Genomic DNA, 16451 nt, shown 5'->3' with positions numbered 1-16451 from the left:
TTAAAATAAATAATTAGTTATTACACATGCTTTTCATCACAAAATTCTATTGCTGACTTGAAAGCTGTACTAATATTCATTAGTAAATTTGTTTTGAGTTAATTATTATTTGCTCTGCTGGACTGTACTTTGCTTTTCAGATTGGAGTTGGTCCACCGACTAGTTTTCCTCCAACAACTGAGCTAATCATAGCATCAGAGATTTTAGACTTCTCTCCATAAAAAACTGGTAATGAAGTTCTGCTTCTTCTCCAAATTCAGAAATGGGATTACTTCTCTTAAATCTTAACAAAACTCAAAACAGCTTCAAATACCTTTTAAAGTTTAGCTTGTAGTGTGTAGTAGAAAAACATAGCCCTATGTTCCAAATACTCTAAAGGCACCCTGATCTTGGAAGCTAAGTAGTTTCAGCCTTGGTTGGTACTTGGATGGAGGCCCAGCAATGAATACCAGGTGCTGAAGGCGATATTTCAGAGGAAGGCACTGGCAAACCTGTTCTGATTATTCCTTGCCTAAGAAAACCCTATGAAATGTATGAAGTCACCATATGTTGACAGGTGACTTGAACCTAACATAAGGCATCAGTTACCTTGGTGCCTAGAAGAGGTTTCAGAGAGAATATGATGCTCCCTCAGATTAGAAAGACCCAGGAAGGTCAGCTTTATTTTGAACCCCTTTACATTTCCAGAATGTCAAGGTCAGCATCATATAGCACAATTCAGTCGTCTATCTGGAAGTCACTAGAGCAATCACTGTCAGCAGTGAAAACAGCTGGTGTACCTGGGATTTTAGAAGTAATATTGAGCTCAAAACCATGTTCAAGAGCTAAACATGATTCTCAACTTGATTCCACCTAGAAGCTCCCACCCATCACCTGCCCCCCAGATAGCATACTAAGATAGCTTTAAGATGCATATTTTCTTAAATAATGAAGTCCTGAGCAGAAATTCTATCACAACTTGGCACTGTTAACTAAACTGCATGCCAAGTACTGTAGTGTAAAGAGATCATTCTAGGTGCAAGATAGTATTTTCAAATCCCACAAAGATCAGTATCTGCTAAGGTCTCACTGCATGGGCAAAGTTTCATTAACACTATTTCTAATTTACTCCTATATTCACTGAACTCAGAGGCAAAAAATTCTCATTAGCCTGAAACGATCTATGATTAAGATGGAATGCAGAACATGGGTTAGGACATGATTAATCCTAAAGCAATGGTACACTTAGTCTTTGCGGAAAGCAAGAGACAGAGATAAGATAGAAAATTAATAATTAACTTAGACTTACTGTACATGCTCCTCTAAACCAAAGATAGGGCCAGATTTGTCATTAAATGTCTGTAAATATACTCAATGGATATACACTACTTCCATACACCCTAACAAACTAGTCTCTCAGATGTCACTTTTTGTCTTTTATACAAAAGCAATACATATCAATTAAAACTCAGTACATTATTTCCTAAGTTTTAGAAAGTTTGTTATCATTAGTTTACCACCGAAAGTATCTTGTTTCATAAAGTATTCAGGAAGCAAAGGGTTGGATGCCTGATAAGTTCTTGTAATCCTAAATCAAAAATTTCAATTTGAAGACCTATTTTCATGAGACAGCGCATAATCAAATACAGTAGGTCCTCAGTATCCTCTGGGCTTTGGTACTAGGATCCACCATCGAGGCCAAATTTGTGGATGATCAGATACCATTATACACTATAGTGTAGTACAGGGGCCCCCAAACTTTTTAAACAGGGGGCCAGTTCACGGTCCCTCAGACCATTGGAGGGCCGGATTATAGTTTTTCTTTAAATTATGAACAAATTCCTTTGCACACTGCATATATCTTATTTTGAAGTAAAAAACAAACAAAAAGGAACAAATAAAGCCTCAATGTTAATAATAATAATCATCATCATCATCATAAAAATAATGAGGGTTGGAAGAGACCCCCTTGGGTCATCTACTCCACCCCCTTCTGCTTTTGTGCACCACACCATAATCAAAGCACCCCTGACAGATAGCCATCCAATAATAATAATAATAATAATAATAACAATAATAATAATAATAATACTGCAATTAACATGGTTGGAATTAGCATGGTCCTTCAGCCATCTAATCCAACCCCCCTTCTGCTTTTGTGCACCAAAACATAAAGAACCCCTGACCAACAACAACAACAACAACAACAATCACCGTTGGAAGATTGCTAGCCTTCAAGAAAAATGAATCCACAACAGGGCTGCAGAGTATTCTTTCAGTTATTCACATTGGAATGACTGAGGAGGGAGAGAGGCACATGCGGACTCCCTGCTTGTCTTGCCTTGTCTCCCTGCTTGTCTCCTCGGCAGCAGCAGAGGGAAAGCTGCCCGCGGGGTTAGGAAAAGGCATGCACCTTTCTCTCCTCCCTCTCCCAGCACGCATCTTTCCCGCTGCCTTCCTTAGTGGCAGCGGTGGGAAAGCTGCCCCCGGGGGGGAGGGAGGAATGGTGCAAGCCTTTTATTCACCCCCTGTGAATCTTCCTTAGCGGCAGCAGTGGGAAAGCTGCCCACGGGGGGAGGAAAAGGCGTGCGGGCCGGATAAATGGCTCCGATGGGCCGCATGTGGCCCGCGGGCCGTAGTTTGGGGACCCCTGGTGTAGTAAAATGGTGTCCCTTATATAAAATGGCAAAATCAATTTTATGTATGGATTTTTTTGGTTGAATCCATGGACGTAGAGGGCCAACTGTACATATGTAAGTAAGTGTGTAAGCCCATTGTAAACAGCACAGTAAAGTTTTAGGTAGCTATAATAAATACAAAGTACTTATTTGCATGATTGAATAGCTATGTATACAAAGTTAGAACAACAGCTGAAACTTGTTTCTTATAGTTTGCATATAGCCAAAAATTAGATGAATTTTCATGTCTTAGTATAAGTATTTTATTTCCAACATGATAAAATTATATTAAGAACTAGCTGTGCCCGGCCACGCGTTGCTGTGGCTTAGTCTGGTGGTGTTGGTCAGTCTACATTAGGTTGTATTGATGCTGTGACCTCCACCCTTCTTTATACTCACATTAGTAGTAGTATTTGAAGTCTGTTACCTTCTTCAATTTTTGTGTTGATTGATAATTGCTTGAGATCCCTGTTGTCTTTGGTTTGTTGTTAATTGTAATGTCTGATTCTGCTGAGTGCGGTTTATATTTTTATTGTGGTACAATAGTCTTTTTTTTGTTTTGCCTGTGTAGGTGTTTATTATTATTGTTCTTGTAGTGATTATGAAGGTTGGATAAGTTAGATGCTACTGTATTGTTTTTTGGAGGCCCAGTGTAGCACTGACTGGCCTCTCAGCCTCAGTGCCTGGCTCTTTCTTGCCTGTGATGGTGTTGATTCTTATTGTTGTTGTTGTTGTCATTGTTATTATTGTAATTGTTTTTTTGGAGGCCAAGTGTGAATGTAGGGATTGGGGAGGTGGATGAGTTTCTGGAGCGTTTTGTTGTGTTATAGTCACGATGCGTTGTTGTGAGTTTTGTGGGTCCGGATTGTGGTTTTGTGGTGTAGTTGTGTTGTTACAACCGGGAGAAAAGGCTTTTGTGTTGTGTTGTCAAGTTTTGTATTTCTGGGGCATTTAGTTGTGTGCCAAGTTTCGTATTTCTGGGGCGTTTAGTTGTGTTGTTATAGTCACAATGCATTGTTGTGAGTTTTGTGGGTCCGGATTGTGGTTTTTTGGTGTGGTTGTGTTGTTACAATCGGGAGGGAATGCTTTTGTGTTGTGTTGCCCAGTTTCGTATTTCTGGGGCGTTTAGTTGTGTTGTTATAGTCATGATGCGTTGTTGTGAGTTTTGTGGGTCCGGTGTGGTTTTGTGGTGTGGTTGTGTTGTTACAACCGGGAGGCAAGGCTTTTGCATTGTTTTGCCAAGTTTTGTATTTCTGGGGCGTTTAGTTGTGTTGTTATAGTCATGATGCGTTGTTGTGAGTTTTGTGGGTCCAGATTGTGGTTTTGTGTTGTGGTTGTGTTCTTACAACTGGGAGGCAAGGCTTTTGCGTTGTGTTGTCAAATTTTGTATTTCTGGAGCGTTTTGTTGTGTTATAGTCACGATGCGTTGTTGTGAGTTTTGTGGGTCCGGATTGTGGTTTTGTGGTGTAGTTGTGTTGTTACAACCGGGAGAAAAGGCTTTTGTGTTGTGTTGTCAAGTTTTGTATTTCTGGGGCATTTAGTTGTGTGCCAAGTTTCGTATTTCTGGGGCGTTTAGTTGTGTTGTTATAGTCACAATGCATTGTTGTGAGTTTTGTGGGTCCGGATTGTGGTTTTTTGGTGTGGTTGTGTTGTTACAATCGGGAGGGAATGCTTTTGTGTTGTGTTGCCCAGTTTCGTATTTCTGGGGCGTTTAGTTGTGTTGTTATAGTCATGATGCGTTGTTGTGAGTTTTGTGGGTCCGGTGTGGTTTTGTGGTGTGGTTGTGTTGTTACAACCGGGAGGCAAGGCTTTTGCATTGTTTTGCCAAGTTTTGTATTTCTGGGGCGTTTAGTTGTGTTGTTATAGTCATGATGCGTTGTTGTGAGTTTTGTGGGTCCAGATTGTGGTTTTGTGTTGTGGTTGTGTTCTTACAACTGGGAGGCAAGGCTTTTGCGTTGTGTTGTCAAATTTTGTATTTCTGGAGCGTTTTGTTGTGTTATAGTCACGATGCGTTGTTGTGAGTTTTGTGGGTCCGGATTGTGGTTTTGTGGTGTAGTTGTGTTGTTACAACTGGGAGAAAAGGCTTTTGTGTTGTGTTGTCAAGTTTTGTATTTCTGGGGCATTTAGTTGTGTGCCAAGTTTCGTATTTCTGGGGCGTTTAGTTGTGTTGTTATAGTCACAATGCATTGTTGTGAGTTTTGTGGGTCCGGATTGTGGTTTTGTGGTGTGGTTGTGTTGTTACAACCGGGAGGCAAGGTTTTTGCGTTGTGTTGTCAAGTTTTATATTTCTGGGGCGTTTAGTTGTGTGCCAAGTTTCGTATTTCTGGGACGTTTAGTTGTGTTGTTATAGTCACGATGCATTGTTGTGAGTTTTGTGGGTCCGGATTGTGGTTTTGTGGTGTGGTTGTGTTGTTACAACCGGGAGGCAAGGTTTTTGCGTTGTGTTGTCAAGTTTTATATTTCTGGGGCGTTTAGTTGTGTGCCAAGTTTCGTATTTCTGGGACGTTTAGTTGTGTTGTTATAGTCACGATGCATTGTTGTGAGTTTTGTGGATCCGGATTGTAGTTTTGTGGTGTGGTTGTGTTGTTACAACCGGGAGGCAAGGCTTTTGCGTTGTGTTGTTAAGTTTTATATTTCTGGGGCGTTTAGTTGTGTGCCAAGTTTCGTATTTCTGGGGCATTTAGTTGTGTTGTTATAGTCACGATGCATTGTTGTGAGTTTTATGGGTCCGAATTGTGGTTTTTTGGTGTGGTTGTGTTGTTACAACCTGAAGGGAAGGCTTTTGCGTTGTGTTGCCAAGTTTTGTATTTACGGGGCGTTTAGTTGTGTTGTCATAGTCACGATGCGTTGTTGTGAGTTTTGTGGGTCCTGTGTGGTTTTGTGGTGTGGTTGTGTTGTTACAACTGGGAGGCAAGGCTTTTGCATTGTGTTGCCAAGTTTTGTATTTCTGGGGCGTTTAGTTGTGTTGTTATCGCATGATGCGTTGTTGTGAGTTTTGTGGGTCTGGATTGTGGTTTTGTGGTGTGGTTGTGTTGTTGTAACGTGGAGGCAAGCCTTTTGCATTGTGTTGCCAAATTTCGTATTTCTGGGATGTTTAGTTTTGTTGTTATAGTCACTGCGCAAACAACTTTATCATTTTATATATATAGATAGTTATAAATAATGGTTTTTAAAAAGGTAATATAAGATGCTACACTGTGACCATCTTTCTTCTAAAACAGCTCCAAGATCACAATTTTAGATGTCTTCAGAATAGGGTGTGAATTTTAAAATACAGTAGAGTCTCACTTATCCAACATAAACGGGCTGGCAGAACATTGGATAAGCGAAAATGTTGGATAATAAGGAGGGATTAAGGAAAAGCCTATTAAACATCAACTTACGTTATGATTTTACAAATTAAGCACCAAAACATCAAGTTTTACAAAAAAATCAATAGAAAAAGCAGTTCAAGTCATGGTAATGTTATGTAGTAATTACTGTATTTACGAATTTAGCACCAAAACATTGCAATATATTGAAAATATTGACTACAAAAACATTGACTGTATTGGATAATACAGAATCTTGGATAAGCCAAGATTGGATAAGTGAGACTCTACTGTAATTGGCATTTCAATGTAGTGTTAAACCACTGATCTTCTGAACTTGCTGACCAAAATATCAGCAGTTCGAATCCAGGGAGCAGGATGAGCTCCTGCTGTTAGCCCCAGCTTCTGTCAACCCAACAGTTCAAAAACATGCAAATGTGAATAGATCAATCTGGTGAGAAGGTAACGGCGCTCCATGCATCATGCTGGCCACATGACCTTGGAGGTGTCTCTGGAGAATGCCGGTTCTTAGGCTTAGCAGTGGAGATGAGCATGAACCCTCAGAGTCGGACATGACTAAACTTAATGTCAGGGGAAACCCTTTACCTTTACCTCTATAGATCATTTTCAACAATACAAACTTAGTGTTTTAAAGATAAGCGAGGAATTAGATATAAAGAATACTTGAACAATTCTTAAAATATTTTGTAGTAATGTATACTACAGTTTTTTTCTATGATAAAATAAGTTTAGCTACACTATTCCTATGTTAAATGTATTGCTTTGATTTTTACTTAGGATACGTCTATACTAAAGTTCTAAGGAGTTGCTGAGCCCTGCTTTCCAACTTAGAATTCACACAATGCAGTTAGCCCTCTCCATTTGTGGGTTTGCAAATTTGATTAATACAATCTTTACAGGATCTTCAACACAGTCATATAACTCAGAATATTAAGGCAGATAATCCACAATATTTGCTTTGAACTGGATTATCTGAGTCCACACTGCCATATAATACTGTTCAATGTAGATTTTATACATCTGTGTGGAGGGGGGTCATAGTCATATTGGGTTGTTTTTTGTTGTTAAGTGGAAATAGAAGGTAGGTGATGAATTATCCCTGATAGGAAACAATAGTACAGGAATGATCACTGGAAAAATTATCAACAATTCACCACACTATATGTGGGGAATATATGTTTGGGAAGTACTAGGTACAAAGCATAATAACCCTTAAAAATCTAAATAGTGTATGGTTGTCATAGATGTTGGTATAGTGAGCATTTTATTAAAAAAAGGTAAGAAATCAGATCTGAAAGACATGGAAGGCCACATAGAAGAATTTTAATGTGTGTTTGTAGAATGTTTATATAGTATTTGTGTGTTTTTAATTGAGCTGTGACCTGCCTCAAGCCGTGGGGAGCAGTGGGTAAGAAATATTATTATTATTATTTGAAACACAACAAGATGAGTCCACAGCAGACACTCTGCTGGTTGTTGCATTGGATCACACGTCTGACACTTCCCAAGTGTCTAGGACTGTGTGATGTATTATTATTATTATTATTATTATTATTATTATTATTATTATTATTATTATTTGATCAATTATACCATTCTGTTTCTTGCTGAAAATGGGTGACTGGGGGTGATGATTCCAGAGGATCACACTAACGTAGAAACAAGTTTTGATGAAGCAGACTACTTTCAATACACAGCTAGGGCCCCTTCTACACTGCCACATAAAATTGAGATTATCTGTTTTTGACTGGATTATATTGTAGAGTAGACATCATCTGCTTTGATAATCTGGAGTATATGGCAATGTAGAAAGGGTTGCATTTGTCAACAACCTTCAACTAATTCTGTAACTAGAAAAAACAACCAAACTTCTTTTGCTGAAATTACGAGGGTTAACCACAAAGTAGGTTACGTTTTGGAATTAAAAATGAACAAAGTATAGGAGAAAACATTTACTATATGCAGTTGAAAGCCACACCCAAATACCACATCTCATGTAGTCGGCATTCATATCTAGGCACTTACCATAGTGATGAAATAGCTTTGCAAATCCTTCCCCACTAAATTCTGCCGCCTGCACCCTCAACCAGCCAGTCAGCGCTTTCCGCAGATGCGCAGCGTCGCCAAAACGCTGTGTTGCTAGCCACGCCCCCATTGTTGGAAACAAGTGGTTGAGGGCGCAAGTGGCAGAATTTAGTGGAGAAGGATTTGCAAAGCTATTTCATTGCTATGGTAAGTGCCTAGATTTGAATGGTGACTACGTGAGATGTGGTATTTGGGTGTGGCTTTCAACTGCATATGGTAAATATTTTCTCCTATACTTTGTTCATTTTTAATTCCAAAACGTAACCTACTTTGTGGATAGCCCCCGTATTAGCAAGCCGGTGAAATTGCTATAATTACTATATGGTAAAATGTTCAGTTAGGCATGATCTGTTTATATGTTTACATCTATTCCCTGATCCTATTTTTCAGTTGGACTGTTTATTAATTTATGTGATAACTGAACAACTAAAACTACAAAGAACTCAAATCTTCAGATTCAATGTGTTTGGCCAGAAAGGGGAGGAACAAGAAGTAGTTGGCAAATTAGGGTACAGAGCTATGGTTGGGTTGTAATACATTACTTGGCATGTGGCGCATGCAGCATAGAATAGACCTGGCTTTGATGTGGAAATCCTTCTCTCCATCTTTTAACCCTCGATTAACAAGGCTAACCACTTCATCCGGAGTGACATCTCCCCTGAATAAAACAAATATAGACATCAGTAAATCATTGTTCCCTACCATCGTTGCTTGGTATCAGAGTAATACACCTGCTCCATAAAGAACCAAGTTTAATGGCAGATTCCAAGTCTAATTCTAGGATCTCCAGATGACCATCTAAAGATCTAGAAAAGACTTCTACTGGAGATCCTGGAAAGTCTCTGACTATCAAGATAGACAGTAATATGATAGATAGATAATCAGTCAAACTCAGGGCAAGATGAGACCTCTGTTCAAATTCAATTGATTCCAAAACGTTACTTAAGCCTTTACAGTAGTCATGGGCAAACTTTGGACCTCCAGGTGTTTTGGACTTCAACTCCCACAATTCCTAATAGCCTACTGGCTGTTAGGAAATTGTGAGAGCTGAAGTCCAAAACACCTGGAGGTCCAAAGTTTGCCCATGTCTGCTTTATGGGCATACCAGAAACAAAGCTTAGGTGTAATATTTCTTATTCAAATTAAACTCATACAGACAAAACTTTCAGCATTTTACTATTTCTTCAGAAAGCAAATAGCAACAATGCACACCTTCTTTAGGAGATCAGATAGAGCTATCAGTGGTTAGTGTATGGTCCATACTATATCAACATGTACTTCTTTAAATATTTTGTTAACCAAAATGGTACTCCCCAGACTTCAAGCATCTAATTAACATGCTCCATGCTATCCTGGGAGGAATTACAGCCAGCAGTAAGCCTCCCTTCCTGAAGCTTCCCTACAAAATATAAATTAGCAATGTAATGTCGAACAAAGCTACAATTCCTTCTGAAAGAATTAAGAGCTAAAAAGATCACCTGCAGGGTCTCAACCCAGCAGCTATAAAGCCAAAACTCTTTTGGTTGTTTTTAAAAGTTACTGAGGAAGAAAATGCATATGTTTCTACTCTGGTTTCTTTCTTGAACAAAGTCACTTCTGCCAATAGCCCTTACAGCTGCTTCACACAGGAAAGACGGATGACGCACTCGGGGCAAGAGGTCCCTTTGACATGGAACCTTTTTCAGGAAACTGGCCATGGAAAAGATGGGGGAAGAAATAGGATGGACTAGTTACATGGCTAGCCTTTTCAGAAGGGAAGAATAAATGCAGGTAGCTCCATGTCCTTTGTAAATAAAATACAGTCGTATATACTAGGGGTAAATCTGCACTATAGAATTAATGCATTTTGACACCATTTTAATAGCCATTGCTTATACTATGGAATCATGGGAATTGTAGTTTGCAAGGTCTTTAGCCTTCTTTGCCAAAGAATGCTGGTGCCTCACCAAACTACAAATTCCATAGGATTAGGCCAAGGCAGTTAAAGTGGTGGCATTAATTTTAGGATGTAAATACATCCTAAAATGATTGTGCCAAATTATTATTGTGTCCACAGGATTTCCTACAAACATGCTGCAGACTGACAACCAATTACTCACAGATTACTACTGGTCCAGCTATCATCACTCTGAATGGCACTACCCTACAGTATTGTTTTCATCTGCAGCATGCTATAATCCAATCAAAGTTAAAATATTTGAGTACGATTATCATTAATGAAGAACTAGGCAATTTCCAATCCTCTTCCAATTACACTAAAAGAACTTTTAACTGCGGAATCCAGTATATATTTACTCATCCCATTGTGATTTTATTCCATGAAGTTTTCTCCCCTTCTAAAGATTCCTACATTTGTGTGTGTGTGTGTGTGTGTGTGGGGGGGGGGGGGGGTTAGGAATATAGCAGCTAAGGGTAAAGGTTTTAGCCTCCTTTATCCACAGGAGGCTCCAATCTCATATCAGAAGGTTACTTAAGTTGGATCTACACTGTCCTATATCCCAGGATCTGATCCCACATGTGTTTTGAACTGGATTATATGAGTCTACACTGCCAGATAACCTGGGATCAGATCTTGGGATATAGGGCAGAATAGGTCCAGCCTTACTTGTACAAAAATAAGAAATTCAACTTTGTGACATGTAGTTTAGATCTTAGTCACAAGAAAAAGAGTTAAACACTAACGGTGCCACTAGTAATGTACTCAGATGCAGATGTGATATTGCAGAATTGAATTACAGTACTAGCAATATAATATTTGTGTTGTCTAAGGCTTTCATGGCCGGAATCACTGGGTTGCTGTGAGTTTTCCAGGCTGTATGGCCATGTTCCAAAAGCATTCTCTCCTGACGTTTTGCCCACATCTATGGCAGGCGTCCTCAGAGGTTGTGAGGTGTTGGAAACTAGGCAAGTGGGGTTTACATATCTGTGGAATGTTCAAGATGGGAGAAAGAACCCCCTGTCCACCCAAGGCAAGTGTGAATGCTTCAATTGGCCAGCTTGATTATAACTGAATAGCCTGGCAGTTTCAGAGTCTGGCTGCTTCCTGCCTGGGAAATCCTTTGTTGGGAGGTGTTATCTGGCCCTGATTGTTTCTTGTCTGAAACTCTTTGTGATCTGCTGCCAGTCAGTGCACTTCATCAGGTATTTGCCCCTATTGTGAGCATTAAATTGATGTGTGCTCTTCCACATATTTAAAGTGTTACTCACTTTTTCTGTCCCCAGGGGATAGGATGCACTCCACAGTTGGCAAGGAAATGAGGGCTGTATCTGGCCTCCACATAGATTATACCCTCCTTTGCTTTCATTTCCACAAACTCATAAGCAATTCTTCTTATAGCCTCACGGTCACCCCTGTAAATGCAAGACAGCATGAGTTATAATAGTTGCAGACAATCTACACTTAAGAGAGCAAGCAAAACATGAACTTTGCTGCAGCTCAGGTTTGAAGAATCACTGAGACAATAAAGCCTGGATGGATTTAGAATATTGACTGCAGATTCAAGAAAAAGGGTATTTAAGTACAGTGATAATTTGGCTCCCCATATATGTTTTAGATAGCCTACAACAATTTAAATTATATACAAAAAACAATCATCCCCAAATGTGACGGTCATGCTTGTGATACACAGAACAGGAAAACATTTTTCTCTATTTGAACTTGAACTATGTGTGCTCCGTTTAATGTGAAAATTGCAATTAACTGAAGCAGGAAATCTTCGAATCAATTGGCATTCTGTGTGTTGGAACAACTAGTTTCAGTCCACCTCCTGCACAACTAGTATGCTTGTAGGAACTGAAAAAATAATAGAGCTTGGATCTAGCAATGTAAACAGGGAAATAGGCAGGCAAGAATACAAGAAGAAAAGGATATGCAGCTTGCATCAATTTTGTTTTGAAATTAAGAGTACTTCTACTTGTCAAACTTCCCCTACTATTAATCAAAATCTGTCATGCATGTTATTTAAGAGTATCTAAATTCTAGAAATTGTACCACTAAGTTATACACTTGTTCTAATTTATGACCTCAGAAAAATAACAAAATGGACTAACACTATCAAAGCAGGCATCATATCTCATGTCAATGGGCTCAAACAGAGCATCAATCTGTTCCTATCTTTATACCAATTACTTACTAGAATTCGCAAATTATATTAATTCAGATGTAATGAGGCCATCTCACATAGTTCCTTCAGTGGCACAATGTGTTAAACCCTTGTGCCGGCAGGACTGCTGACTTGAAGGTTAGGTTGCTGACCTGAAAGTTGCCAGTTCAAATCCAGGGAGAGCGCAGATGGGTTTCCTCTGTCAGCTCCAGCAATCCGTGCGGGGACACGAGAGAAGCCTCACACAAGCATGGCAAGACATCCGGGCATCCTCTGGGCAACGTCCCTGCAGACGGCCAATTCTCTCACACCAGAATTTACTTGCAGTTTCTCAAGTCATTCCTGACACACACACACACACAACATAGTTCCTTTACCTTTCATTTTCAGTGCTTTCTTAAATCTGCTCTCAGTTCAGCCTTTTAATCCAATTTACACAATAATTTGTATCCAAACCAAGATCACAAAACAAGATCAAATTAAGTCCATGGTCAAGGTATGCTTTGCATGATCCATGATTTGTCTGAATAGATGAAACAGTAATATAGTTTACCAAGTGTTCAGAAGTAAATTATGAAGTAGTGGCGGAGAATGCTGTTATATCTAAATCAACACATACAGAGATTGATTTGACCCCTGTGTCATGTAAAAAGACACTACATGAAGCCAGAAAGTATCTGTTGTGCATTTTTTAATCCAACACCTAACAAGGAAGACAACAGGGGAGACAGAACATAACCAATCCCCAACCTGGCAGCATCACCAATAAGTTTTCTAAGAGGCTAAGCAAAGTTTTGAGTTTGACAAATTGAAAATGGAGCAAGTTACTTTACTTACGCAATTGCTGGCATGTAGATAGAAAACTTGGTTAGGAACTCTGTGAGACTGTATGGCTCTTTGCAGCGAATAGATTCCTCCAGGTCTTTTACGGTATCCACATTAAGGTGTATTCCTCTTTTCCTAGAAGTTTTTGAAAATACACACTAATAATAATAATAATAATAATAATAAAAAATCTTTATTTGTATTCCGCCCTATCTTCCAGAGGGGACTCAGGGCGGATTCCAACATACAATGGCAAAAATTCAATGCCTCCATAAAACAAACTAATACTGACATAAAATCCCAAAGAAACCCCGCATATGAAAATAACATTAAAAACTTAACATCAGTAAATTAAATCTAACATCAATGAATGAAACTAGATGTAGTCAAACAAAATTATATAATAGCATAAAATCTAAGCAAACATTTCAGTTGGCAAAGGTTTATTTGGTGTGCTGAGAAGAGAAATGATAGAAGTAGAGCCCTAGATAACGTGCCACGCAGTCCCTGATTCAGCTTGTGGAACTTCCTTGATCTACAAACATTCTCATTGAGTGCATTTATCTTGTACAATTAATGCAGTTTGACACTACTTTAACTGTCAAGGCTCAATGCTATGGAATCACAGGACTTGTAGTTTCCCAAGATCTTTAGCTTTCTCTGCCAAAGAGGTGGTGCCTCACCAAACTGCAGCTCCCAGGATTCCATTGCATGGTGCCATGGTGGTTCAGATGTTGTCCAACTGAATTAATTCTATAGTGTACCTGCATCCTCTGTCTCCATCTCATGAGCAAAGAAGTCTATAAGTAGGGTTTGGAGCATATAATTCTAACCATTGTACAGGATCCCTATTTAGCTTAACTTTTGTAACACAAAATAACATTTCTTGGCCTCATGTTAAAGGAAATGTTTTTAACAGCCTGACGACAGGTTTATAACACTTAGTGTTTTTCCATATCTGCTCCGCATGACCTGGTCAAATTGCTCATCCCTATTTAAACAATAAGAATTAATCTTCAATTGGTAAAGTGTAGGGAGAAGTGGCAGTTTAAATACACATAAACTGTACAGAGAAGTAAATCTAGCATTGTGCAAATACTGAATCACACGAAGGCACATAAGTAAAACATGGATAAGAGTATGGCTTTTTGTTCAGAAATACTGGGAATTTTTAGCATAGATTACATGTCATCATTAACAAATAAACTTAATTGTCATCTTTGTGAAATGAGATAGAAATTTTCTTTCTTGGAGTAGCTTTATTGATAATTTACATATACTCGTTCATGCCAGTATGTCCTTACTCTTTCTTGTAGTTTCATCATCCACTTTGATTGGGCTATAGAAACCATGTCTCCATAAACAAAGCCATCTTACTTGAGAAGTCCTCCTTTGTGAATAGGCATTCCTCATTCTTGGAGTTATGACAGAATATTTTTCCACTGAACAAGGAACTTTATTACGTAAAATATACTGACTAATTTCCACTGCTTTATTATGCAATTTACTAGGGCATGACCCTTGTACTCCCTGCCCTCTCTCAGATGAATGATATTTGGATTTTGCTATAATAGTGGAATGCAATCCAATAGATATGCTGTTGGCATTTGCAAATGAATCCTCACATCTGGAAAATGTTTTAGAACAATCATACATCATTATGAGAATATAATGGATCAGAGAATGCAAGAACTCTGGCTTACTGGTTATAAAGAGCATGCTGGTGTAAGAGCCATGTCATAATTATGACTTAGAGGTTTTCAGTTTGCAATGTTAAACAGACTTTTTGGGGAACAAGAGCCATTGAATATAATGAAGCATTGTTCTGAGTAAACATGTACAGTATATGATAGCGATGCTAATGAAATCACATTTCCTTTATAACAATTAGAAAAAAAATAAATATGATGCTCTACTGGAAACAGACTCATAATCAATAAGGAAGATTTTGTAAATAAAGACTGACTGATGTATAATGGTTACAAGGAAAAAAGAGAGGAGAAAACTCATACCCAACACGGTTTACTCACTTGGCAAAGTATAAAATAGTTTCGGGTTTAATGGCCCCATCCAGGTGGACATGAAGTTCTACCTGCAACAGAGTTGGAAATATATATGTATTTATAAAATAGTTTTCACATATCTTAACTATTGCCATAAGGGAAGAAAACACATTTATTTTGCAAGTAAAGTGCTGTCCTTTCCCCATCCTGCAAACAAAAAGGTAATATCTGAAAACTGACGAAGCTTAACATCAGCTTGGGCATCAGCATAAAGAACTATCCAGTCCAAACAAAAGGGGAAAGAGGGAGAAAACTATTTCATGAATAAACATAAATTTGCCTACATGGCTCCCCATGGCACCTTTTTACATGAAAACTACTTATAATGTAGATTTTACTCTCTCAAGAATGGGTAAATATTGTGGACCCTTCTGTACCCAAAGTTTATATAGTTTTCCACCAATTTTACTTTATTATTGTTTTATTTATCACAGTATTATCTTAAAATTCCTCTTGAAGGAATTCAAGAAATCATACACTGTTTCCCTATATTTATATTCAAAATAATATTGTGAATATTTGTCTTGGAAAATTTTTGGCGAAGGAAGTAATATACCTACGTAAGTTAAATCCAACAGTATTTTTATTACCATCTACATAATAAAAAGCAGTAAGATAAAATTAAAAAAGAAAAGCAAGATGATGCAAACATTGATCGTTTTGAAAACCGAGGCTAATTATCATCACTATGACTGCCTTTAAAAGAATTGAAATGAAGATGAAAATTTCAGACTGATAGGAACTGATAACAACTTTAATAAAAATACATACTACAATCTGGACGCAATATAAGAAAAGAATCCTCTCGTCCATCAAGTACGGTCTCCAAAGAGGGAGGTATTCTCAAGAAGTTCTTGAGAATAAATCATGCTTATTTTGGAAAATCACCAGGATTAGAGGTCAGTTGCTATCTGAAACTTCTACAGAACTGGAAGTTGGCAGATGTATTGGGAGAGCTGTCATGTCCAGAACAAGGCCTAACATCTGAGGAAAGGGAAGAAAGCAGCTGGAACCCTAGCAAGCAGACACTTGAGATTAGGGCTACGTAGGTCAGGAGTATCCCAGGCTCCTATATTTCAGAGCCAAAACCTGAGACCAAGGCACAACCTATTGTAATATCGTTATGCAACAACCACAGTTGTTCAGAGTGTGTGTGTGTGTGTGTGTGTGTGTGTGTATGTGTGTGTGTGTGTGTGTGTGTGTGTGTGTATATATATATATATAAATAAAAGTACTAACAAATGAGAAAACATTATTTTCTGGTTGGAAATCAAGACAGAGACCTTAGCTAAAAAGAGGTGTTCCCAGATCTAGCAGATTAAATAATTCCCTCTCAATTTCTCAGGAACTTTGGCTCTCTCTCTGTGTGTACATGTATGTATGTGC

At 38.5% G+C, this 16451-nt stretch overlaps 1 protein-coding gene and 1 long non-coding RNA gene across 3 annotated transcripts in view; one reads left to right on the top strand and one right to left on the bottom strand.

Annotated features, from left to right (window-relative positions):
- Positions 1-16451, bottom strand: part of ada (adenosine deaminase) — a 53551-nt gene that overhangs the window by 20431 nt on the left and 16669 nt on the right. For both annotated transcript variants that reach the window (XM_003220632.4, XM_062978888.1), the window contains exons 2-5: positions 15033-15094; positions 13015-13137; positions 11282-11425; positions 8617-8732 (exon numbers count right to left, since the gene is read on the bottom strand). In XM_003220632.4, the coding sequence (XP_003220680.2) occupies positions 8617-8732; positions 11282-11425; positions 13015-13137; positions 15033-15094 (445 nt within the window). The remainder of the gene's footprint in view (positions 1-8616; positions 8733-11281; positions 11426-13014; positions 13138-15032; positions 15095-16451) is intronic.
- LOC134298484 (uncharacterized) overlaps positions 1-16451 on the top strand; it is a 54667-nt gene that overhangs the window by 21894 nt on the left and 16322 nt on the right. The gene's annotated exons all lie outside the window — the stretch shown is intronic.

This window comes from Anolis carolinensis, chromosome 4 (genome assembly GCF_035594765.1).
Source record: "Anolis carolinensis isolate JA03-04 chromosome 4, rAnoCar3.1.pri, whole genome shotgun sequence".
Taxonomy (NCBI): Eukaryota; Metazoa; Chordata; class Lepidosauria; order Squamata; family Dactyloidae; genus Anolis; species Anolis carolinensis.
Note: the sequence above shows the minus strand (reverse complement) of the source record. Positions and strands in the feature narration are given on the sequence as shown.